The following is a 27,646-nucleotide window of genomic DNA, read 5'->3' as shown; positions in this document are numbered from 1 at the left end:
TGAAGATTGCTACATATTAGTTTATTTTATCCAGCTCTTCCAATCAGCAATTACAGGTTTACATCTATTTACTCATACATCTCCAGTTGAATCTTAAAACATTTTTCATTAAATGTGATAAAAATGTACATCATATATAGCATCGATATGAAAATACTGACAATCTGCATTACAAATCTATACGATAAGATTTATCTGGCAAGCAAAAATCATTGCTCGATCACTTAAAAAAAAATCTGACTCAAAGCAAAGTAGCATGTTTTGAGGTTGTGCCAACACAACTGTTCCTCTTCCACAAAATAATATTGATAATTCACAGTATGAAAAAAAAAATAATAGTGTCACGTCTTGCACAGATTCTCCTGTTGCTTCAGCCAGAACAGTAAAATCACTGAAATCATCTCCTATTGGGCAAAAACATCTACCATGAGATTTAGGACCAAAACAACAATCACGGATAAACAAAAACATATCAGTTATAAAAAATAAAGTCATAAAATGTGTACAAAGGAAGAAAATATGCAGACACATGATTAGAGAATAAATAATGTCGCTGTGGTTACAATCCCAGTGTCCTGTGGTAAAGTTAGAAATTAAGAAAATAAATTAACATTGATTTCTAAAAGTCTTCCATTCAGAGTACCATTCATTACTGTTTCATGTTGGGAATGAAAGACGACAGGATCCCACCAGCACTCTGTGTACCATAAAAGGCCAAAAAGACAGTACCTTATACATAGAGCTTGAAATACAACAGTGGATGTACACACATGACCTGTGTGTTGGTTTCCAGTCATAGATATTCACTGCCTGATAGGCTCATCAGATATTCAAACAAATAGAACTACAAAGGATGAACATTAGTGTGATGGTGAGCTGTATGAATGTACTGTATTTCATAACAAGTGCATGTAGGTTCCGATGAAGCCATTAGACATTACTGAGAGTGCCTTTGTGTGTGTGTGTGTGTGTGTGTGTGTCCACCATGTTTTCGCCAGTGAGATAAAATCTGTGCTGAAGTCAGTGGTATCACTTTTAGCAAGAGAGCAAATGCTGAAAATCAATAAGAGAAATAACAGACATGTGCTCTCACTTCAGGGAGGCGGTTAGCAGCAGCATGTACATACTTCGAATAAATGTTATGGATCCGCTTCAAGAACAGGTACTGAAAGTACCAGATTTACTTCTTTCTGTGGACAAAGTTTTCATGGCATGTGATCAGAGCACACCTTTCTGAGGGATTTCATCAGCAAATTAATTGGATTTAAGCGCAAAAACCCTCAACTACAATTTAAAGCTGCTCTATGAAAACTTGTTGGTGAATTCAGATCAAATGAAAACGTTATTTTTGAACCTGGACCTTATTTTCCCATGTTTTTGTGTCTAAAGCAATAATTGCATGGGACTAGTATTACCTGGGGACCACATGAGATTTAGAGATTACACCCCCCTACATCCGTGTTTGGTGTGGGGCATTCGCACAGGAATAACAGCATCACATGACCTCTGTGTTTGGCAAAATATGGTAGATAATTTGCAGTGGAATTTTTACTTGACAATTTACAGACATGGCAGATTCACACGGGATTAAGATTACAGATAACCTCCGCAATTATTAGAAGTTAGCAGAGGTCCCCAGGTAATACTAGTCCCAGGGGAACAGGGTTTAAATGACTAATGGAAACAACTATTTTTCAAAATTGGTGCAGTATTGAGAGACACAGCTGCAGCCACAGCAGCTAAACAGGCTGCAATGTAATCCCTACAGGCATTTGTGCACCATCAATTTAAGTCCATCAACAGTGCTTGTTTTGCCACTGACAGGATGTGACTGTTATTATTAGAGAGGAATGAAATGTTTTTCTTTACCTTTCAATGATTCGGTCTGTTTGTTGGTGTGCGTTACCAAGTCTCGCTCAAGAATTCTTGTTCTGAAATCTCAGGGATTTTTTCATGTTGTCCAGTCAAATATTCAGCCATGACAATGAACATCTTGTAGATAATACTAACCTACACTTTCTGTTCTCCAACACAAGAAACTGCTGTTTCTCTCCAGCTCTCACTAACATTTCCACTGTTGTGTTTCTTGCAAAACGCCACCTCTCGCAAGATTTCAGAACAAGGAATCTTCTTGAGCAAGACTTGGTCACAATACGTGCGTTTACATGGAGCCATGTATTCCTTTTGCATTCAGGTTGGAAGCCCTACCCGAATAGAAATGCTCCTTGTAAACACCTCAACCCGAATGAAAACAGCCAACCCTAAAGAAAATCTAAATCGGGTGCACAGGGGTGGAATATTCCTTTTCAGAACCCGAATGGAAGAATTTTTCTGTCTTGTATACACCTCCTACCCGATTCCGGCCATTCCGTTCTTTCTGCGCATGCTCGTTTCCTTGCCCTTCTGGCGCGATGATGTATACAGCGCGCATAGCAACGGGCTGAGATTGAGCAGTCGGACTCGTTGCACTCACTGGTTTCCATTCGCCACAGCACGGTCCTCTATCTCCCTTCTTTGACCTTCTACCTCTCTTCTCCTCCTTAACAAACGACGTATTAGCAGAACATGGTTGTTGTCGTACTGCTGCTTCAAGAATATAAGCAAAACAAGCCCGAAAAAGGCACTAAGAATAGCGTCGTCAAGCATCTTGTTATCCAGAGCAAGGACTACAGTGTTTTCTTCCGGTACACGTAACATCCGCCCCGCCCCTATCCAATCAGAAACCTTCCCTGCCCCAAACCTTGCGCAGACCCAAATGAAGGCGATTAAACTGATCTCCCATGTAAACCCTCATTCCGAATGGATATTTCCCATGTAAACTACCTTGAAAAACTTTATTTCCGAATGAGAAGCCATCACGTAACCGCACCCACTAACACACAGACCGGCAAAAGGACTTGTAAGGACTTTCCCGTAATGTTGTCAGACACTTATTATAACAATCTGAACCTGTCAGTGCCAAAAACAAGCACTTTAATCTATGTAAATTGAGCACACAATTGTCCATAGGAATTACATTGCAGCCTGTTTTGCTGCTGTGACTGGAGCGGTCTCTCTTGATAGTCATGGGTGTAGCTTCTGCAAAAAGTCACTGTTATTAACTTTGCATTTCTTGTCAAATGGCTTGGTCATTCAATAACAGAGCCCCAAAAGTCCCAAAAATGATGAAGGAATAGTCTATACATTTACTTGAAAAATGTCACAAGAAAAAAAACCCCATCATGATACATTTCAAGTGAGTGTAAATCCCTGCAGTTCATCAAAAGGACTTGGACTTTGCAGGGACAAACAACAGCATGTTGTGCCTGCCTGGGGGAGTGTAGGGGGGCCTTTTACGTGTCCAGGCCCAGGGGCCCATTGTGTCATAATCCGCCCATGTTGACAATTTAAAAACACAAACGTGGGAAAAAAGGGTCCAGGTTGACTAGGTCCACAGCCAAAAAATCATTTAAGCAAAGTCAATCATATTTATACTGCCCAGAGTCACAAATAAGTGTCAAAAGGCTTATGAGGTTTTTTTTTTCTTAAGTGCAGCTTTCAAGAAAACACAAAAATGGATATTTGAATTTTCAAATTTAGGCCTAATCAGGCAGTCTTTTTTTTTTTTTTTGCTCAGGGGAACAGCTGCAATGGAAATGCCAACATACTGTACATAACACAGACCTGCCTCACCTTTATTAAATACACTACGTGAATCAGTTTGTGCCCAGTGTACCTGCAATGTGTGTTTGTTTAAATATGACTCAATCTAACCAGGGCTTATTTTTGAGATACAGGTGGTTTCTCTCTCGTAACTGTATCACTCATTTAAACTCTTTTTTTGCAGCTCTACTTGCTAACAGTGTTACAGTCCAGCTATCAATCTGCCATTTAGGCCCAAAGTCATTTGGTAGCATTCTGAACACAGTTGTTGCATTATATTCTCTCCTAGTACACCATTAATTTAATTCAATGAGAATGAAAATACAAAAAAGTTAATGGTGCAGAAATACTGGAGAGAACACTTTTCATATGTGAATGTCTCAGGACACATCCAAGTGAACTTCTGGCTAGAAAACTACAGAGATGAATATATTGTACAGCACTGAGATACGATATATTGAGTCACGGTCCAGAAAGAATGAAGAGGGAGAAAATAAACAAACAAAACATATTAAATCACATTCACATTTTGTCATTTGTACACATGCAGCAGGGGAAATAGCCCTTGTCATGGAAGGGAGAGGGAGTGCAATATGAAGGAAATACGAAATTAATTCTAGTATGTTTCATTTCCTGTTAGGAGCAATTTTTCTGGAGTGACTCGAAACCTCCAATAGGTCGGATGGAAACTGGTCATACAGTCATCTGTGAGGTACAAGTACTGTTAAAAAAAGAAACCGAAACATTCAAATAATATAAAACACAGGCCTGGTGGTAAAGGGATATTTAAAACTTGCTCCCAAAAATTACCAAATTCATCAATCTTTCATTATCAGTCATTAACACAGCAGGTAAAAAGAAGAAGAACCGCTAACAACCATGGTTAAAAGCATCTGAGTCAACACAAAGAACCCAGACTTGTTTTTTCGGTGGTTTCTCCTCAATTAAAAAAAAAAAAAATACAGTATTATTGCAGATCTCAGCACTTGGTCGACTGTTGCAGTATTGAATTGTGTGGAAAGTACCGCAACCGTTTACTAAAAGAATGCTGTGGTCACCTGGGGAAAGGGAGGCGGTCAGAGTGTGGTGCAGGGGTGGGGTGACGAGGCAAAAAACAACCACAGATTGTCAACAAATGCTTGAGCTTCAATGTCTGTTTGTAATGGTGGGGTGGACTAAGTGGCACCCCCAAAAATTTTTCATAGGGCCGGCCAGATGGGGCCACTGAAAATATTGGGGTGGCAAACTAAAACCAAAAGCCTGAAAGTCAGAAATGCAATTATGCTGTTGAAGTATACTGGCTCTTTGCCTACAAGATAGTACTACCTTCACGCAGCTTCCACAGCTTCTTTAAGACAGTAGTGTTGGCCTCCAATTATTTTCACAGGGGGGCCAGTGAGGGGGAGGAGCAACTATATTGGGGGGCCATGGCCCCCCTTGAGGACGCCACTGGGTGGAATTAACTTGTTCACAGGACTTCAATCTTCATCTATTCATGGGATTGATGATTGGGAGTCTCATCTCTGCTCTCTTGTGGAAGCTCAGCGTAAAAACATTTTCCAGGTTTAAAACAGGTGCATGTAGTGGTTTAGAGATGAAGTGGAAGGCATAAAAATCATACTACACTTTCTGTGTACTGGCGAGGTGGGAGGGGGGCGTCACCACTATGGCACACACACGTGGTCATTGGCATGTAAAGTATGGAGTGCAGTGTTTGATGGGTAAATGTTAGGATGTACATTGTGATTTAATATGTACACTTTTCATTGTGCTTCTCAGGTACAGTCGCTGTATGATGGTGCAGGATATTCCCGTGTTTGATCAGCTGATCCATGACTCCCACAAGTGTGAATAAAAGTATGAGTTTTTTGTCTCTCTCTGGTTTCCAGTGTTTAGCGTGTGAATGCCTACAGAGTTATAACAGTGCCCTCCTCCTCAAGACTCCGCCTCTCATTTGCTCTGTCTGGGGACGGTGTGGTCGAAGTGGCATTGGCGTTGCTTAGTGATCCGCTGCTGCCGCTGGCTGGCAGGGTTCCATTGGCGTTGAAAGAGAGGGCAGAGGCTGAGGTGGTGGCAGTGCGGAGGTTGAGGTGCGGCTCGTAGCGAGGCAGCGAGGGCATGCTATAGTTGGAGGGGGCGCGTCTGATGGGCTCAGCCTCACCCCCTGCCTCGATCACCAGGTCCTCGTCGTCCTCGTCGCTCTCCAACTCCCCAACTGGGAAGTTCTGGATGATGTGTGATGGCATGGAGGCCGCAGCACCAACCCCACTGTGCGATGAGTAGCCGTAGTAGCTGGCACCGCTGTCTGACGAGCGTCCCGAGCTACCGGATGCCGTGCCTCCTCCTCCTCCTCCACTGCGAACAACATTGTTCCGCTGGTTGGCAGGCTTGACGGTGATGATGAGGTTGTGACTGTTAGCAATCATCATGTCCGTCACCTGGTCCAAAGATTTTCCAGCTACCTCGATACCGTTAACTTCCAGCACCTCATCGTTGACTGCCAATAGGCCAGTGCTCTCCGCGAGCCCACCAGGCACCATGCGAGAGATGAATATGCCTGGGACCTTCTCCAGGCCCTGTGGAGTGACCCGCACACTGGAGCCATCACGGATGTAGAAGCCCAACGGTTTTTCCTGACCATGTTTGTACAGGCGAACGCGTCGGTGTGTCTCAGGAAGGATGTCCACATCGATGATGGAGGAGACGGGGCGGAAGTCCCTTGGCAGGCTGATGATCACTGGTGGTTTTTTCCTGTTGGTGTCAGGCCGTAGAAGAACCGCTGAAAGCACTGTGTTCTTCTTCCTGGTCAGCGAGTCCGTACCAAACGTTGTGTAATCAGCTTCCTCTGCAAAACAAAAGATAGAGGAAGTGGAGACAGAGAAGTACAGAGGAGGAAGATGTGGCATGGAGAAGAAAGAAAGGGAAGAGAGAAACAAAGAGGACAAACATTAACAAAATCTGATTAATTTTCCATTATCATCATACTACGCTAATTACACATCAGGGTATTCAGGCTGACACTCTGTTGCATCACGTAGCTTCAGGAGTGAATAATGCTTTGTAACAGAGCAGCTCTTAGCCTGAGGCACCGCTGCAGGGTGTCTGTGCTGAACACACACAAGACGCTGATCCTCAGAACTCCCCTCAGGTCTTACTGATGCAAAATGCCACAGCAGCCAGACGGATGCTCAGTCTTACTCACAGCCCTTCATCGGCACTTTTTGACAAATAACTAACATATGGTAATGTGTTAGTTGAGAGGAGAGGAGAGGAGGGAGTTAGACTAACTGTTTCCTTGTTTCAGTCCTTATGCTAAGCTAAGCTAACCATCTCCCGGGTGTAGCTTTATATCTAACAGACAGATGTGAGAGTGGTACTGATCTTCTCATCTAATGCTCAGCTAGAAGGCAAATTTGCATATTTCTCAAAAAGTCAAACTTCCTGTTAAGTTTTTTTGGCATTTCTGTTTCAAATAAGAAACAGAGTAGGTTTGAAATAACAAAAAAATGTCACATGATGAACCAATCCATGGTTTAATGCATTGTACCCAGAACTTGGAAAAAACTACCTTGAACATGTAAAAGTGAAACGGAGCGGTCATTCAAGTCGGAAACTCGGGCAAGGTCCATCTAACCAGAGTTCATTGGCATAAACACACCTGATGTCTGATGCTACTGGTTGTGGTGGTTAACACTATTACACTCGGCACCCGTTTACACAATTGTGAGTTGTTGTATGTTATTTGAATGAGAATTTGAATGAAATGCACTGGGATGCATTTAGATCAGAAGTCGGGAATACTGACTTGGAATGATCAACTTCTGACTTGCAATTGATTGAAGCATATAATGGTCACATTTTAGGTGCATGAGTCACCGGGATGCCTTGAAACCCGGCCTTTTTTATGTACATTTTTTGGAGGAAGTGTGTACACTGCTATAGACTTTAACCTGATATGGCGGATTGTAACACTAGAGACCAAGGGCTGGCCAGGTAAGGGAGGGAAAAACTAGACCTTGGCTCCCTAATAGTTAACCAGCATAATACAAACAGCTAAACATTAACATCTTTGTGACTTTCATTCTCTTTCTTGTCAGTCCCTTATCCAGGTTTTTGTCTATTTGCGGTGTTATTTTTCAACATCTTTCTTTTGAATATGTCTTCAACTTTTTCACCTTTATTGCATTCCTCACTTTCTGATGTTTTTACAGCACTTTGTAAAACTCTGTTTTTAGATGAAAGTGCTCTATAAATAAAGCGCTGGCATTCTTACACTGAATACTTCTCCCCTGCCTGTGTGTCTCTTTCTTTGAGTATGAATGTGTGTTTGTGTGTGTGTGTGTGTGTGTGTGTGTGTGTGTGTGAGAGAGTAATCTGGGCAAATATCCATTCAGGTGGCTGATAAAGATTCAGGCTCTCAGGTTCTGACAGGTACGCACCCCACCACTCCCCTCTCCATCTCTAAAACCAAAACAAAGGATCAACTGTCTCGAGAAAGAGCGGCAGTCTCGCGTTTCAGCTCCCATGAGGCACGAGTCTAGTGTATACACACTTTCTCTATCTTTGCCAGCTCTGAATTTAGGGGCCAACTCCCAATGAGAAAATCTAATCAACAATAGCTTTAGTAAGAGTCTGTGAGGTCAAAATGCTAACAAAAGTTTCAGAATCTGTTCATGTTCAAACTGCACTTTCTGAATGCCTTGCTCCTGCCATGCACATAAACACTGCCATAAAGAGGAACATTATGCAAAAAGGGCATACAGGTGGATGCTTCAAAGCACTTTCTCACACACACACACACACACACACACACACACACGCCTCTATCGCTGACACAAGGGTTGTTCTTGCAGTGCAGTCTCGCATAGGAGGAAGCGATGCTCTACATCTTATTTCACTCTTTCTAGACCTCTTTTCACCTAAACCATCCCTCCATCTCCAGCATATGAAAGGCCAGACACGACAACCGAGTTATAGTTGAGCAAAGAGAACAAGACGGTCCCTCAGGGCCACTCACAGGCGCACACACACCACAAAGAGATGCTGTTCTGGTGGCAAATGGTATAAGCATGCAGCTTCCTGACCACAGCGTTTACGAGCCCACTCAGCAAAACAACATATGTAAGCACACAGGAGCAGGTGTTCATTTACACACAAATTACAAATGCATCTATAAGGATTATCCATGGTTAGTGATGATGCCTAAGTTAGTATGAAATTAGTTCATACTAATGAACAGCAGCACTGTGAGACCCAATACCCAGAAAAACCCTAGCTACATTATAGCTCATTAGAGCACAGACGCACAGCTCTCTATCTTTCTCGTCTAATTGGCTACAGAGGCCTATAGGCAAGGCACAATATAAATACTCAATGTTTCTCATTTGTTAAAGAACAAATGACCTGATTTTGTTTCCACTGTTTTATTTACACACAGAGCTGAGAATAATACTTTCCCAGTTGTCCCAGTGACACTAAAAATAAAATGCTGGATGATATAACAAACTCTCAAACTTTTGTTTGCATAAAGACAACTAAATGAGCAGTAAATGGCTGGTACATGGCACACACAAATACTTAACAGAGAACTTCTGGACCAGTAACATTACACTTGTCCTATTTTTCCAGCGTCACTGCCCTTGAAAAAGCGATATTTTGTACTTCCCAGCCTAGCGGACTGGAGAGTGCAATAGAAATCCGGTTGACGCCCCGCAGCGCGATGCTTTTTGTGTGTGTTTGGGGCGGCACTTGACTCGCGTCAATGACGCCGCCGGTGTGTTTTGGCCTTAAGACTTGGAACTCATATATCATAGAAAATGAACTAATTTAGCTAGCAAGCACTGAAGTAATTAATGGTATTAATTGCTGACTGATATAATCCATACAAAGCTCCAAAACATGTTGTGTGAAAATCTACCATCAAATGTTTCAAATTTCTAATTTAATATTATATTAAGAAGGGAAAGCCACCAAAAACCATCAACAGTAAACTTCGGAGTCATGTAATTGACCTCCATCCATTCTCTCGGCTGCTTACCCTGTTAATCTTTGCAGTCAAATAACCGTAACATTTAATTTCATATAAATCTATTTTTGGAAATATGATGGTGGTCACCTACATTATCATTTTGCATGTGTCTCCACTCACTTGTTCCTTTTTTTTTTTTAAATTTACTTCAAATATATATATATATATGTACATACAGTAAATGGGTAACCTATATATGTTTGTTTTTATTCAGTCACTATCCACAGCCACTTATCCTATTGAGGGTCGCAGAGGTGTTGGAGCCTATCCCAGTTCACTTTGGACGAGGGTTGGGGCACACCCTGGAAAGGATGTCTGACTATCACAAGGCTGACATGCACAATGGAAAAAAAAAAACATCGCAGACACAGGGAGAACACCAATACTCCACGTAGGAGTTTGCCGACAGGTTTGAAATTGCTGTTAGGCGACAGTGCAAACAACTACACCACCGTGCCATCCATGATATATCTTATCATGGATGGCACTTATTATTTATAAAAATATATTATATTTGACATCATTGTACTGATACATACACAACTGCTTGACCTCCGCTGCATTATAGGAATATCTGAGCACCATCAGTGGTCTATCAATAAAGCCAACAGTGCAATAATCACAGTTGGCTAGCACAGAATGGTGCTTGTGGTCGATTATAGCAAACAGGCAACAACCCGCTACCAGACTTTGGAATGTGGGTTTTAACTGGACAACCCTGATCTTAGCAAGCCAACATATCTGAACATGAGCCACTGAGAAAGCTGTTTGGCTAATGTCATTATTTAGGCAGTTGAAAGGTTGCATCTGTACTGCACATATAACTTCACCTTTAATCCCTTGTGTTCTGTAAATACATGAGGCATGACTGAGGTATGCTGCAGGTGGTTTAGCTAATGATTAATTGAATGAAATCAGAGACCAACTATGAGGGTTTCATAATGCTAAGATTTGAGAGGGCTGTTTATGGACAAGTTTGCAACAAATCATTGCAGGCATGAAGAACTTGTTATAGTGTCCTCTTTCACCATGCACTAGTTCCACTTTTCCTTAGCAAACAAAGATGCCATTTCTCTGTCCAATAAAGGGGTACTCCACCCATTTAAGAGATACAGATCAGTTGACCATTTGTTTAGCTCCACCCACCCTTAGTTACTGTTGCTTCACCTGCAAAGCTCCCCATTCTCACTTGCCATATACAGGTTATAATAATAACAAAGGCAAATAAAAAAAATACATAGTTTTTTTGAATAATTGGTGCTTGATTTCAAACAAAAGTAAACAAAAGCAGGCTTCTTATTTCTAGCTTGCAACCATTGGTTTGATCACTGAAACTACAACTGTCACGAACAAATTTTACCTGCTGTGGGTAGCTAGCTTATTAACCTAACATCAGCTGACTGATTGAGTGACTCTTTAATTCTTCTTTTAAGTCACCCTAGACTCTGATATAGTAGCATCCAAGCTTTGACACAGTGTGCAAATACACAGTGGATGTGCTATTATGGCAGGATTTTTTTATGTAGCCTGTACTGAAGTATTATGATGTAGTATAAATGCTTGTTGGCTTTGTAAGTAACACTGGGTGAGGTGACTACTGTAGGAGGTAAACTGCGCTATGCTACTGTTTGTAGCCCTGTGGCGTTGGAGGAGCTCTGTCGAGTCTGAGAAAATGACCCGATTATGTCACAGTGATGACCTCTGCTTAAACTCAGTTTGGGCTTGGAGACTAGAAAATCTCACGCAAAGTGTGTGATATAAACTGGGGGCATGCTACCTGAAAGGCATGGGAGTTTTACCATACAAAGAGTGTCTGATAAAAAGATGGGGGAAATGTAGGATTTAGTGTTTTTAGAGTTGACCCATACTGCAAAGTCTGTGTATCTCAGCCTCTGCTGCCTTGATTTTGGTCTTTTTTGGTCACCAACCCACGTTAAATATGCCTTAAAGTAGCTCTGTTAGTTACCTCTGTCAAAGCTTATCTCCTCAGACCATAACTATGATAGAAGGTACAGCTGCAGTGTATCAGTCAGCATCATACTTAAGGCATGATTCACAAACCCTGAATAAAAACATAATCCCCAGCCCTGCGCTTGCCATGGCTCGGCACAGGTTAGGTATTCCAACTATGCAGGGGCTGCTTTGATTTCCCACACTTTGAATGGAGTCAGTGAGGAGCAAAGGAAGCAAAGCAATGGAGGAGAAAATGACAACCCAACACGCACCGTCACAAGCGAGGACACATGCAGTGATGCTTAGTCATTCCTCTCTGTAGTATGTAACGAACACACACGCACAAGCACACACAGAGTGAACAACTAATGCATCTCTATCCTGACATTGAAGAGACTGCGACAACTCAGCCTAAGGAGAGGAAAGCACTTGTGCGAAATGGCATTCATTGGTTGAACGCGTCATCTTCCTCAGTGCTTTATTCTTCACACTCTCTGGATGCATCATGCTTCAACTCTAGACTTTGGCTTTAAAGGAGCCAACGTAAATGGCTCAGAATAAGTGGTATTTGCAGCCATTCGGAACACGCCACAGCTAACCACACTATTATCTCTGTCTGTGACACTAACTACTTATCTTGAACAAGAAAATATTACAGACATGTTTTCTTACTCATAAGAATAATTTGTGTATGCTTTAAAAATCAAATATATAACATGGCACAAGTGTGCATCTTTTGAGCCACACTTTTTTCAGTGGACATCAGTTCCTTCTCTAGAACCACTCATGCATGCACCTGCTCTTACACTCTCATTACACCCACTTCTTCAGTGACAGCTACATTCATGGTTACCTAGCATTACAATTACGATGATGCAGGATGACAAGGCCTTGGCTTTCCTCGTAACATAATCTTCCTGACGACAACAGTGACACCAACAACCCATTACTTCCTGGTACTTGTCGCCCGGCGCTGCGTCAGGGAAACCTGATACCGTGTCCAGATGAGACAACACAATCAGGAAGGAGCTACATGACAGGCATTAGGTACTACCACCATCACTACTACGAATGCTACTAGTTCTCTGACTAAGTAGTACAACCTTTCATTTTATGGCACATAACTCACCACTACTGTAGTTATTATTAAACCTGTATAATAAACAATAGTGCTTGTGGAGCACTACGAACAAGGTCTCAGCACATACTGATACATTCATCTCTGAAATAAATGGTTTAATATTTTGACCAGAGACATGCATAAATAGGGCTGGGTACTCGGTACTTGATACCACTAAGGTATCAACCAACATAACCCAGTACCAAGTAGTGTCGAAACTTCTCCAGTCAAACAATATGGGAAGCCCTTTGGACATTTAATCAGTAGTGACAGTACTAATTGTACATATCAACAATTGCTTTTAGACAAGAAGAATTAGAATTGGAATTAGAATTTCAAGCCTATACATCCATAATTTTATTCAGACTAGTAGCAATTCTAATGAAAGATATCTACAATTCATATCTCACTTGTCAAAATGGTAATTCTTGATATCAACAATTCAGTTCTTACAAGTGGAAATGTTCTTTGTAGATATCTGTAACTTAATTACACTTTTTCAACTTTAACCACTGACAAACTCAATTACAGATATGTATGATTTAATTTTGACATGTTATAATTTCAAGTTCACATATCCATAATGTCATTTTGACTAGTTGCAGTTCTAATTAATGATATCTACAACTCAATTCTCACTGGTGGAAATGTCAATTGTTGATATCAACAATTTAATTCTTACTGGCAATGTTCTTACATTTAAGATATTATACATGGAATTCTAGTTACCTAAAATGAAATTCTGACTAAGCAAAATCAAATCATTGATATGTGGGCATAGAACTGAAACTAGTAAGAATGTATCTAGAATTACATTTGAGAAATCTGAAATACAATTTTAACCACTGAAAATTATATTAATACTAGTTACAATTAAATTTGAGGTTCCTTTTCTAGTCAGAATTGAATTTCAGATATCAAAACAGGAATTCCCACCTGTCAAAATGTCATTTTAGAGATCGTCAATGACGTACGTACATATCCAAAATGAATATGCTAATTTGGTCTACATATGTGAAATGTACTTTGAAGTACTTTGATGATATGATGCCCACATATCCAAAATGGTTTGGTGATATGTTGAACATATCGAATGCAAATGTTGATATCTGAAATGGGAAATCTACTTTTCCAATAGCCCCAATCCTTTTTCAACACGTGGAAATTTAATTGAAGATATCTGTAATCATTATTGCTACCTATAATTAAATCAAATATCTATAAATCAGATTTGACCAGTCGAAATGTAACTTCTACATTATTTGTATGGTTTTGCTCGCAGCCAATCACTGCAGGCCTTCTTCCATTTAATGTGACGAGTGGTTACCCACTGCAGCAGCAGCTACAGTTCATACAGTCTGTAGTGTGGTGAAGTTGAGTGCAGTGTATTTAACGGCTGGCGGTTCAGCATGCCGAGATGCAACCAAAACATTTGAAATAAATTAAAGTAATTAAAGTAGTTGACTGAATTCTTCCATTCACATGATGGGTACCGAATGAAGTAGAAAAAAAAGGTATCAAATGAAGTACGCTATTGGTATCACTTTAAGAGTACAGATATTGGTAGTGGTATTGTAATTTTAAAATGCTACACAGCCCTATGCATAACTTATACTCTAGATAGAAGCAAAGGACGAGTCTTTATCTGTTTAAAATGAATAAGTGCTGTCCATGAAACCCATCTTCTGTATCCAAACATAACACATATCTCAAGAATCTCAGAATGTAAAACACAGAGAAAACATCAAGCCGTTGAAGGTTGTGCTGTGCTGGAAACAGTCAGGTTTGTTGATGACAAGCCTGGACGTTCACCACACAGCCGGTGCCACGGTGTTCCTGACACAGAACGATACAAGAGGAGGAGGAGGAGGAGGGGGAGTGTACGTGTGTGTCAAAGTGAACTTGTGTTGAAGAGAAAAACCAGGGGTGGTGTAAAATAGAAGACTGAAAACAGGCAGGAGAGAGAGAAATACAGCAAATACACACTGCAGAAAAAGAGAGAGAGAAAGAGAGAGAGAGAGAGAGAGAGAGAGAGAGAGAGAGAAAGAGAGAGAGAGAGAGAGAGAAGAAAGGAAAAGAGGAGGAGGAGGAGGAGGTGATAAGAAACTTTCAAAGGAGTAAATTCCCGGAGGGTTACTATTCCTGGTGCGGTGAGCATACCTCCCTGGCACAGCCCAGATAAAAGTGCCTTAATGCTGCTGATAAGACAGAGAGAAAGAAATAGAAGGAGGCAGGTCAAAGGGAGAGTGCTGAGAGGAAAGGACGCAACAGTAACAGGCAAGGAAACAGAGAAGAAGACTACACAGACATGTCGAGGTGTTTGGGGAAGAAAGATGCTGTCGAGTCCTGCAGAGGTGTGAGGCAAGCTGGAGCGAAGACTTGATATGTAACTGAGCTGACAGTTTGAGGAATTACTTATTAAATCCATAATTCAAAAGACTTCAGTCATGAACATTAGCCTGCTTCTAGGCCTCCTCATATAATCTAACTCATGAATTCTCTATTACGCTCATCAGTACTGCTTTATTCCTCTGTCTTGACAGCAGCCATTTATCAAAACATACCGAAACTAAAATCTACACTGTAGAAGGAAACCAGCTTTAATGTAGCAGTTTGCTGTTTACAAAACACAGCTTACGATTGGGGTTGATGCAGAATTAATACATTTTATTTGCCAGTCTACACTCATGTACAGCACTTTTCTGTGTGTGTGTGTGTGTGTTTGCTTCTCGTCTGCATTATGAAGCAATTCCATCAGTTTCTTTTGTGCTGACATAGACACCTCTCTCCTTCCTGCAGTGCCTCCTCTCCTCCTCACCCTCCCACTTTTCTCCCCTGTGTCCTTCACTCAATCTGTCCCTCAGTCTGTGTTGTCCATCTCTTAGGAGCTGTCCATCCCTCTTGGTCTTGCAGATTCTCCTCTTTCTGCCTCTGTTATCATTCCCTTTCTTTATAGCTGTCCAGCTGAAATCTTCTCTCTCTTAAAGCTGTCATTATTAAAGCTACTGCTGCTACTAATGATGGTATATCAAGCACAGGACTCAGTGACCCTTTGAGGCTAGTGTTGGGACAGTAGATGTAGCATCTGGACATGAGGGTTAGTCTAGGACTGTGGCTGGATGACCAGGACTGGTAGGACAAGTATGGATTTGATGAGGGACTGAGACATGCTAGGAGTCAGCGTGGGGCATGTAGACTGAAGCAGGGATGTGCCGCGGGCTGAGGCTGTATTTGAGCTTTGGACAGGGTGGGGTCGAGGTCAGGGGCAGGTCACTTTGGGGTGTATGTTTCAGAACCGTGTTACAGGGAGGGGGGTGAGTCTCGGATGAGGTGGCTAGATCTGTGTCTGATAAACCCAGCCTTCTACGCAGTCCAGCTATATGTCGCCTCCAGGAGGACAAGGGAGAGGAAGGACTAGATGTTGGGGAGGATAGAGGAGAGGACGGGAGGGAGGAGCAGGCACGTGGGCAGGGGGGACCCAAGTCTAGTCTCAGAACCCTGTCGCTCATTTGTCTAAATAGGGACTTTACAGGGGAGGGACAAGCAGGTGGACTGTGTGCTTCTGGCTCTGTCCTGCCTCCAACATCTGGCTCTGCAAGACAACACAGCCAACCTGCAGTTAGATCAGGCCACTGAGGCAGATCCCTCAGTGCCCAGATAAACTTTGAGCCGCACTGTAGCTAAAGCGATGTTGCACATTTGAGAAAATACACCAGTGTAAAAAACCATACGAACAGTTTTAATATAAAATGGTAAACGAGCAAATAAACTCCAAACAGTGACAGTAGTTAGGCAGCAGTGTTTGGGAGCTGCATGTCAGAGCCTGCTGACTGTGGTGCTCAGCTAGCCAGGGCAAATATGCTGGAATGGTGTGCTGAAAGAAATTCACAGATAAGCATATCAGTTATCTCACTTCATATCAATATCGCTGTAGCACCAAGCCCAGGGGACAGAAAGAACGCTTTTTAATTAAAAATCAGGAAGAAATACGTCTGCCTGCTCGCAAGCCAAAATGAAAAGATACCTCTAATTACTGATGTATATCTAATGCAACTTCACGTGTGGGTGGAAACCAACACCAGTCTCTGGTGATTTTCATTTGTATGAACACCTTTCAGTCTAGGTCTTCAGGATTTTCATTTTAAATACAAATACAGGACTCCTTTCTTTGTTCAGAAAAATCTACCATCCTTGTTCTTGCACAGCAATTTCAAACCCAGTGACATAAGGCTCTTTGTTTCAGCTATGAGGAAGTATAAAGAGCAATATATTGGCTGGCATTTATGACAGAGGCCCAAGCTGACAAAGTTCAACAATCTCTGTAACAGCACGTCACACATTCACCTGACACAATCAGTATCAAGGCAACCAACTCTTCAGTTAGTCACACCAGCACTTGATTTGGTCGCAGCCCTTTTGGTACAACATGACTTGACTTAGTATTTGTAAATAATTCAATCTAAGTTTCAAGTTTTTTCTGTCATGAGCAGCGGCTGACATAATAGGTTATGTTCTATTATATAATTTTTTTAAAGAAAACATAACTATAGACCATCTTGCAACAGTGATCAGCAACTTAAAACAAATGTGGGCTAGGGGGCAATAGTCCCTTCTCTACTTCCTACCCCCCTACTTCCAGCCCCCTTGCTCAGACCACACCCACTTTCAAACTTGACTTTCACTTTGATCTCAACCACACACCTGTAATGTTTCGTGACTGTATTTGGCACAGTTGCAACTCAAAATCTTGACAGAATCTGTCCACAGACAGACCAACAGACAGGCATATTAACACCTGGCAAAATACTCTAAACGGTTTCCATGGTAGTTCCCGCTACAATAGCTGCCACAAGAACCACATTGTCACATGATGTCATACACATGCACACACACGCAGATACACTAAGTAAAAACAAGTTAGTCGTGTGACACTGTCGCAGCTGGTTAATCCATATCTAATGAAAGCAAAAGCAGCAGCATTCCTTCACCCCCTGCAATGCAAAGCAGAGGGGCCAGCGCTTAAATTTGGGACCCCTGACCCTCTTTCCCTGGAAGAGCCACAGCTCAACATCCTGCCTTGCATCATAGTTCATCAGCTCTGTCCCTCAGCACTGATTTGAATGAGGTCCTCCACAGTATCAGTGTGCAGACCTGTCCTAACATCCCACCCCTCGTACCACAATCACGTTTAGCCACTGTGGTTGACATTGATCATTTTTCTTCTTCACTGGCTCAGTCAGTCTCTCCCTGCCTGCAGTGGCATCTGAATCAGAACTTGATGTTGTCTCTCCCTTTTCACCAGCTTTCTCCTTTCTTGCTTCTTAAAGTTTGCCACCACCATGTACATGCACATCACACACTGTGCACAGGACGCAAAGTGCCAGAGGGGCACCAATGATAATGATGATCATGCACTTGCATGAAGCCAACCACATGAAATTTTAACAGGTCCTAGCCTGGAGCCCGGGGTATACACTCCTTCCTGTTCCATAGCTGCATTTGTACAGCTCACTCCCTACCTTTCCCACCCTCCATCCCCCCACCGTCTTTCTTGTTTTTCAGTCTCTCTCTTATGGTGCTATGCAGTGGTTAAGAGTCCACTTTCTTTCTTGCTTACATTTTGCCAGTTTGCCCACTGCCTCACCCTCACCCTCCCTTTCACCTCTCCCTGTCGCATTGGTCCAAAGTGCTGCTTTTCCTTCCTTTCTCATCCAGTCTGAGGCTGCCCCTGTTTCCTTCCCTCCGTCTATTCATTCATCTTCCCTTACCAACTCTGAGCTGAGAAATTCTGACAGTCTCTATAACAGAGAGCCTGGGCTCCCATTGTCTCCCCCCTCTCTTCTTCCATCTCAGCCACCCTCCCTCCATCGTATTGCAGCCTGCATAAAGTCTCATCCAGCCAGGTTTCAAAGGGTACAGAGTAAGGTTTTAGCGTGCCAGGCTGTGCGCTCTCTCTTGTTTCAAAATGTTCTCTGGCTCTCCGCTTTCTTTCCCTCATTCTCCTTGGACTGTTCACCATCTCTTTCTCTGTCCATCTTTACCCCCTGTTGACGGAGCCAGGCTCTGGAGCCGAGGGTCCAGTCTGGCCTCCTGTCCTGACTAATCTAGCCAGCAGACGTGATCAGAGGCTGGCCACATTCCACCCAAAATGCCCCCCTCCCTCCCTTCTTTCTTCCTCCATCTCTCTCCCTCTTTATTTCTTTCTCTCTCTCCCACCCTCCCCAGCTTGGGCCTCACTCTGCATTCCTCCCTCACTAATACTATTCCCACTATCCTCCTCTCTCTCTCCCTCTTGCTGCATTCCTATCACACTTACACTACTCCCTCTCCTTTCCCCACATCTCTAATTACATGCCTTGCCTAAACAATGCCTTATACATTACTCCCTCTTTAATACTGTTTACTCTGTCTCCCTTTCATCCTTCCATCTCTCTTATTAGGTCTAAGATATGTCCCTCCTCCACGCATTCCTCCTCCAGTGAATCCATCATTCTCTCACTCATTACATGCAGCATCCTGGGGAATAATTAATGCTCTGTGGCAAACTTGAGATCCAAAGCAGGGGTGGCTGATTTCTATTATTTTTTACAGCTGCCCCTCTCCTGTGTTTTATCCATTACACCTGCCAGCGCTTTGTCTCTCTCACTTTAATCCTTTCATCTCAAGCTCACAGTATAACTCTCTCCCTCCTTACATGCTGTGGTGTCTTCACTTACTCTGACTTTTTATGCTATGTCTCTTTCGCCCAAATCGTTTTCTCCACCACACTGTCTTCCTTGTTCTATCTGGCTCTGTGTGACTGTCACATTCTCGCCCCATCTCTTCCACCATGCACCTACAGCGTCTCTCTTTCATTAATTAATTTTTTTTTTTTTTTTTTTTTTTTATTTTATATACTTTATTAATCCCCCTGAGGGGAAATTCAATTTTTTAACTTTTTTTGACATTAACACACAGGTCCGAAAGACACACACATGCACAAACAGGCCCTATACATGCACAAAGTGGAGAGATGTCAGAGTGAGGGGGCTGCCTTGGTCAGGCACCCTGGGCGGTTATGGGGTTCGGTGCCTTGCTCAAGGGCACCTCGGCAGTGCCCAGGAGGTGAACTGGCAGGAGCCACCAGTCCACGCTCCATATCTGGTCCGGACGGGGACTGGAACAGGCGACCCTCTGGTTCCCAACCCAAATCCCTGGACTGAGCTACTGCGGCTCACATACTAGACTCGGTGCATTGCTTATCACACTCAGAGCTGCTGTTGTTATCCTGCTATAACGCTTGCTTTGCAGGGTGGGTAGACTTTGTCCATGTTGTACTTTCACACTGTACATTTCCTTTTCTCTGACGGGATGATTCATGGGCCACTGGTTACTAATTGCTAAGGCAGTCCCAGCTGGGATACGCAAATACAAGCATTCCTGCCCCCCTTCATACCTTTGTCCTCTACCTTACTGGATAAGAGTTACAGGCCATTCAGGACTGAAACTGTGTGAGTTATGAGCAACGTCATCAAACAAACCCACGCCCTGAAAGGGATACCTGCTCCCACTACAATGATGACAACCTAGAAACGCTGTGTATGTTGTGTGTGTGCAAACGTTCTGGATGACTGATACCAGCAAACATGGCGTCACTCAATCTCTTCTGACTACCATGAGTACAGCCAATCAACATAAACCTGGGTGTGACTCACAGTTTCTCCAGTGTCAGTTTTGCTTGGATCATAAACTATAACTATTTGTGTTTGGTTTTCATTAACATATATACAGCTGCAGCTAACAATTATTCTGTTTATCGATTAATCTATTCATTATTTTCTTGATGAATCTTTTGGTCAATACATTGTCACAAATTAGTGAAACATGCCCTGTGTAATTTCCTAAAACCCACAGTGACATCTTCAAATGATATGTTTTATCCAAAGCTACATGTCTGTCAAAGAAAAGTATCAAATCCTCACAATTAAGAAGCATGAAACCAGCAAATGTTTGGCTTTATTTGTTTACTAAAACAATCGATTAAAAGTTGCCAATTTTTTGCTTAAAGTGTCACTACATCCACACAGTATTATATGAGGTAAATAGTGTGTGGAAAAAAAACATGCCGATCCTCCTCTTCATATTTCCTCTAATGGCATTTGATATAATCTACCGTGGCTCACAGAGATGAACCAATCAGAGCCAAGGTTCTAACGCAGTTGTCAATCATGTCAATCACTGCCTGTAAACTGCAGTCAAACTGTCAAACTGGGCAGCCCTGATCAAACATTAATCAAGATTTTCACAAACATATTTTAGTGCACTGATTAGCTGTAAAATGAGAATATTTGCTCTGGCTGGTGGGCCAGTTTGTTTTAAACATAGCAGCTGGGTCACAAACTTTTTCATTTTACAGCTAAACAGTACACTAAAATATGTTTGTGAAAACATCTGAGGCGAGAAATAGACAGTGACAGAATCTTGATTCATATTTGATCAGTGCTGTCTAGTTTGACCACAGTTGACGAGCAGTGATTGACATGATTGACAGCTGCATTAGAGACTCCTCGGCTCTGGTTGGTTGTTTTCATTCATGTGTAGTAAGGTCATAAGAAGTAGTTCAAGAGGGCAAAGGAACATGATTTTTTCACAGATCATCTATCATGTAGTTCTGTGTGACATTACAAATATTACAAAAAGCACTTTATAAAACTATCAGCCACAGCTTCATTTACCTTATCATTGCAGCTCTCGACAAGGATTTCTGACAAACATCAACTGACAGACTGACTGAGGGCTTGCAAAAAAACAGATGTGAAACAGCCTCGTCTCCAAAGTTGGCAAAAGCTGCTCTTTGTCAGCACCTAAAACAACAGCCACTGATATGACAACAAGCACAAAAAATATTACTATGTCATACGTATTACTGAGTGGACTGTTTTGTCTTCAACATTACTAAATGACCACAACACTGCCCATTTACACAGAGCTTATAGAGACTCAAGCTCTGTTAATCCACCTATGAACGGGCCTCTTCATTGCTGCCATGACAACCAGTAAACAGTGGACACCTCACTGCCAGCTCAATAATCATCAACACATTGTTCAGGGTTAGGGGGGCGGGGTGTAGGGGATCCCTGGTGCTGTTGAGTTATATTGGTGTGTGTTGAAGCAGTTTTAAAAATGACCGGCATAGACAAGAGTCCAGTCGTCCACACACAGACACAAACACTTAGCCCATTTTTCAGCAGTGAAACAATACGACGTTAATGGCTGGTCAGTGATGTAGCGTTGATGCATAAACAACAACAATGTGAGCATTATTCAAGAACCAGACCACAACAATACAACAACAGACACTCACAGCTTAACATCCGCCCCTCTATCCATCCATCAAACCATCTGCCCATCAATGAATGAACAACACTCAGAGCACCTAGCCTTGGATACATGTAGGATTTAGTCTTCCAGACAAATAAAACACTCCGCCAAAAATAAACTCAAATGACACACATGGTCTGAACTGTGCCGCGACAAGACACACACAAATTATGTTAACGGAAATTGTCTGTCGGAAACCTGTTTACAATCAATGAGACAGGAGATTAAGTGTTGTTTTCATTAGCTGTGAACAAATTTCTCAGATATCTGTTATAAGCTTTCACTGCTGTATTCCATGAAGGCCAAGTTGTGACAAACTTTAGCTCACATACTGCTGCCTTGTCTGAAGTCCTGCTCTTATGCAATAATGACCAATCACATCACGTCTGACCACTGACCATCTAAGACATTTACATAATCGCTCAGTCACAGTTTCAAAGGACAAAGTAGCAGTCGAATGGCATTATAAGCCACTTTGTGACTGTATGACTAAAACTTTTTCAGTTTAAAACAGCACTTTAAATAAAACAATCTCCTCACACTTGAGCATTTTAGCATGTTTCAGAAATAATCTCCATCCATACTAACACTGCAAATGCATATCACATGACCATTCACTTACACTGGGCATGTTTGTGCTGGTGTAAACAGGAAGCAGATTGTCTACTCTGTGGTTGGGTGCTTAGTTACAAAAAAAATAGGAAGAACAGCAATGACGAAAAGTAAGACGAGAGATTTCTTTGCTTGGACCCACAATAGTGTGGAGCCGTTACTGAAAGTCACACATAAGTCAAAGGCAGTCAAGGCGGCAGAAAATAGATTGGCAGTCGTTGCAAAGCAAATTGGGCGAGATATTAGAGTGGTACCGGGGGCATTATCCATCATAGACAAAATCCCGAAAGGTATATGATGTTAAGCCTAGCTCTAACGATTTTTCTTGACACACTGTGACTGATGAGACCCAATCAGAAAGCGAACATGGGTGCCTGCATTATTATTTTCAAAAGTCTCGCTTTCTACCCATCCAACTGAAAAAAGCAAACCCCAAATTTTCCCACTACAACTGGTTCAGCAGCATTTTCAAAGGTCTCCTTTTGAGAGTTTTTTAAAAGTCAGAGTTGTGTGGACACTAGGCTTGCATAGTGAACGTCACTCGTCGTCAGAGGTCATTCTCCACAGGTGGGACATTCAGTCACCGAGCAACAACAGAGAGAGACCGTGGGGAAAAACAGCATATCATCACATCTAACTCTGATGGTTGGTGATTGTTGAATCATTGGACTAACTAACTAAAGGACAAACAAGAAAACAGAGGGCTTTGGTGAGTTTAATTTTGTTTCTGGCGAGTTTAAATATTGTCTGGTTTATGATAAGTTAACAAGTCACTTATGTTAACATTGGTCTTCAGTTCAGTTCAGTTTAAGAGAGAAACTTGTATTCAGAAGGTGCATGGTTGTCAGAAGGTGCATGGTTGTCAGAAGGTGCATGGTTGTATCTCTCTGAAACTGGTGTAAGGGTATAACCGTTCTCAACATTTTGTGAGTTTATATTGTTTATTTATTAATGGGAGGGTAGCGCCACACACAAATACCATTATATACTGGATACTCAGGTGAAATTTCAGGAAGGTATGAAAAAACAGATACCGCTGAAGCCTAGTGGACACTAAGTGTAAAGGTGACAAAAGTCATGTGTTTAAAACGAAAACATATAAGTGTGGATGCAGCCTAAGTGTGACCCTCCCACTATGACCCCATGCACTTGCACTATGACCTTCCACCTGTGCTGCTGATAACATTAAAGAGTTTGGACTTGACTCGCCTGATTAAAGGAGGATCTTAGAAAAGGATCATCTCCTTCAGGTGTGGGGTCATTTGTGCTGATACCACCATAACAACATACAGGACCATGAAGGACTTATTATCATTACAACAATTTCTCAAAAACTCCAAAAATCCTTTGTCATCCTCTGTCAGTTTGGCATCATGTTGCCAAGAGAGCAGCTTTCAAAGATGTGAGATACTTCCACATAAACAAACAGGGCACAGCATTCAGTGTTTAAAAGGTTCTGAGTTGGCCCTTGGCCTGACATACCTCTCCTCCTCAACACTGAGAAGCCTATACTCACTGTAGAGCCATCACTAGAGATAATAACTACTGTCTGCAGATATATAATAAATGATCTATATCTGGAAATTTGCTGCATCCACACACTGCAGAGCCTTTTAAGCTGGAACCAACTGGTGCTTAGCAGTAAGGTGAAGGGGGGTAGACAAAATTAGGAGGGAAACCCGGGGTCTACAGGGGGTTGTGGCTGCATTAGTGTGTCTTAGCCTTGTCTTTTTTTCAAGGCAGTGTGCGCGTGTGAGTGCATGACTGATGCGTGATGCGTGATGCCTGCTTGCCTGCATGACTGTGTTTTCCTGTGTTTTTGTGTGTGTGAGCAGCAGTAAGCTCAGCGTGGGGCTAGTGTCTGGGGCGTGTAATTGAAACACAGTCCCATGCAGCGCTACACAGTGACCCCACTAATCTCCTCCTGACAAAGTGGCTTAGCTTCTATAGGGTCATATGGCACAGCGAGACAGCTTAAACACAACAGAGCGCGCGGCCCGACCTACCCCGGCCCACAGACCCCGGGGTTCCTCCCTGCATGCAACAGGTCACACTCAGCTACTCATTAGCAAGGATGCACTTTAAAAATTAATCCAATCAAGATTTTATACATGTAGTCTGACAAAAACTGCTTTATGCTAATCCCTAGACATGTGCAAACTACATTCATGAGCAAACATTACAGAAACTTCTCGGAGCTACAACTAACTACTTCCCCCAGCATCTGAAAACACAAAGGAATTGCCTGTGATACCCTATAGCCTACTGTATTAACAGGACAAGAATTATAATAGTTATTGGTAGTGGTTACACCAGAGCCAGCAAGGAAGTAATAATCAGCAGCAGTATTGTAGACAAAAAGTGTTTGTGTTGAACTTGTCGGCAGTCACACGTTCACAGTGTGTTTTTACTGTGTGTGACTGCCGTGCCAAAGAAACAGGATATCCTAATCGAACAAGTTACCCCTGGGCAGTTTGACAGATGATGGTTTGAGAGAAGTGGAAAAAACAGCAAATAATCTACCCTTCATTGCTCTTTATGTTGACCTTTTTTTTTAGCTTTGTTCAGCCCTTGCAGACAGATTGCCTTTGGGAACACACTGCTTCTCAGCAAGGTCACTGACCTTTAGCTATGTGGGTCAGAAAGGGACACTAAAGGACATAGCTCGAGAACAAGGGAGTTGAGCTGTTTGCTTGAACTGACAGTTCAATCAGGACAAATACTTAAGCACCATACAGCCGGAAAAACTGACAAGGTAAGGTGATACTGTTGGCTGTTATAACTGTCTGTTTCTGTTCAACAGTATATCCCATATTTCTAATATTTACAGCTCTCACATTGTGTTTGTATTTCCATAGGAAAGATGGACTCCGAAGATATGACCCAACAAACAGGTGGAAACTGAGACTCTTTGATCAAACACTTCTTCTGTGCTTACCTTTCCTCTGCAGGAACAGTCTGAGTAGAGGGCTGGCAGTGGAGATGGCTTTGTGGTAGTTATCATCATTGTTGATGGGCAGTAGGTCGCCGTGAATGTCAGCATAGCCCACCAACAACTCCACATTGGGGATGCGATGCACGTGCTGCAGGAGGCCATAGAACTCATCAAAGCGGCCCGGCTTCGACCGATCCAGCGAGAACCGACGAAACTCTGCACCAAACTGGGATGGAGCATGAACACAATTATACAAACACACATGCGAGAGATTGAGGAACTGATTAATTAAGGGGCAAATAAACAGGAAGATAGCTGAAATCTAAAATGCTAGCAACCATTTCCTTTAAGGGTCTGAGATTTGGGGCTGTGTCTGATAAGCACACACTGTTCTGGTAGCCTAGCTTATTTCAAAACCACCGTAGGCTGTATGCAAGAGTCTGTTATCCATGTGGACATGCTAACACACCACATGTGATGAATTATTAATGTGGACTCTGATGTGTGCGTATCTCTATGTATCTGTGTTTATGTATGCAGTATATTCAAGACTGCCTGTCTAGTCAAGCCATCTGACAGAAGATGGCTGCAGGTGCCTGATCTTAAGGCAACTGTTTGGCTGAGATAGAGTCCAATGTCCCATCGGTGGTGTTGATGAGAAGTACCAAGTGTTGTGGTTACTGTTGCCCAGCGCTGACAAAAGATGATCTACAACTCACTGCCAATCTGGACACTTGTCATCTTATGCATCAGCAGAATTATATTAACTATAGGCTGGGAGACTAAACAGGTCCCAGGCCTGTTTCTGGTAAGTAGCCACATTAGGATAACAGTAGACAAAACATTTTAATTGACCCTGGACTCCTCGCTTTGGGAAGGAGCTGAAAAAAGTATTTTATTACTTTGTGTAGCTACGTGGGGAAACGTACTTTGTTATTGTTAACTATACAGGTAGTGACACACACAAATAGTTCACAGTCTGTGTCAACATACGCAGTTCCTAAAAACTAGTTTTGAGCAGTAAAAAGCGCCCTGAGGTCCCATTCCTCTGCATGTGTGTGTCATCATGCCACAGGCTGGAAGACTGAGGACACTGACTGTCGCGGTAGGAGCAATGAGCCTGTCGCAGGCCGTATGACACCTATACGCGCAGGTGAATGACATAACAACCAGGTATTAGCATTTCATACCGGGCTAAATTCACATAAACGTCTTGCAACTTGTGTAAACTTCCCATGGGGTTATTCTGAAACGAAAACTTGCCTCAAACTTTAAGTCAATATTTGGTACATGAGCAGGGAGGAGCGGCGGAGGAGGCTGTGACAGGTGACACTGGCTCACTGCGGCGTCAGCTGACGATAACCTCCACCTTCAAACTTACTCAAATTAACTTACAATCAAACTGCGACACGGTTAACGTCACATTTTTATGTATAGCGAGCTAGTCAGAGTGATAAAACCTGTGTTGGCGAGTTTAGCTTTAGCTTCTATCTGTGTAATTTGAGCGACATCATAACTTGCTATCAAGCCACTTAACGTTAGCAGGCTAGCGTAAATTAGCCTCAGTAATCATCACGAAGAGAGCTAAGAGTACAAATAGCGGGTAAACAAACAGACAGAGGAGTCTCTATATGTACCTTGCTCTTCACCTCCACGGCACTCAGAGAACGGTTGCTCGGCACTCGGTGGTTTTTGTTCATGTTTCGCTAGCAGCGGGACCGCCGCCAAAGCACTCACACACTCGCCCTGCTCCTGCTGCCGCCGCCGCTGCTCTCCGTCCAAAAACCGTATGTATCCACCACTTATTGTTCCAGTTACACGGACTGTCCCACGACTCTTCGACGTCCCACGGTTCGTGTTGTTCCTCCAAGAATGCGACAAAGGCTGCCAACCAGCCTAGCTCAACCTGTAAACTTATCTCCTCTCATAGTTGCTGCTGCCAATGTAGCTACACCACTATTATACACTGTGTCTATGGGGCTACCTCAGCCTAATG

General features: G+C 42.5%; 1 protein-coding gene across 1 annotated transcript; it reads right to left on the bottom strand.

Moving 5' to 3' along the window:
- Positions 1 to 27,646, bottom strand: pard6b (par-6 partitioning defective 6 homolog beta (C. elegans)). Its single transcript, XM_050065059.1, has 3 exons — positions 27,288 to 27,646; positions 25,654 to 25,876; positions 1 to 6,487 (listed from the first exon to the last, which is right to left on the bottom strand). Exons 1-3 carry the CDS (start codon positions 27,348 to 27,350, stop codon positions 5,550 to 5,552), a joined length of 1,224 nt encoding a protein of 407 aa, XP_049921016.1. The 5' UTR covers positions 27,351 to 27,646; the 3' UTR covers positions 1 to 5,549.

The sequence above is a fragment of the Epinephelus moara genome, chromosome 16, assembly GCF_006386435.1.
Source record: "Epinephelus moara isolate mb chromosome 16, YSFRI_EMoa_1.0, whole genome shotgun sequence".
Classification (NCBI taxonomy): domain Eukaryota; kingdom Metazoa; phylum Chordata; class Actinopteri; order Perciformes; family Serranidae; genus Epinephelus; species Epinephelus moara.
This window is presented reverse-complemented; position numbering and strand designations above follow the sequence as displayed.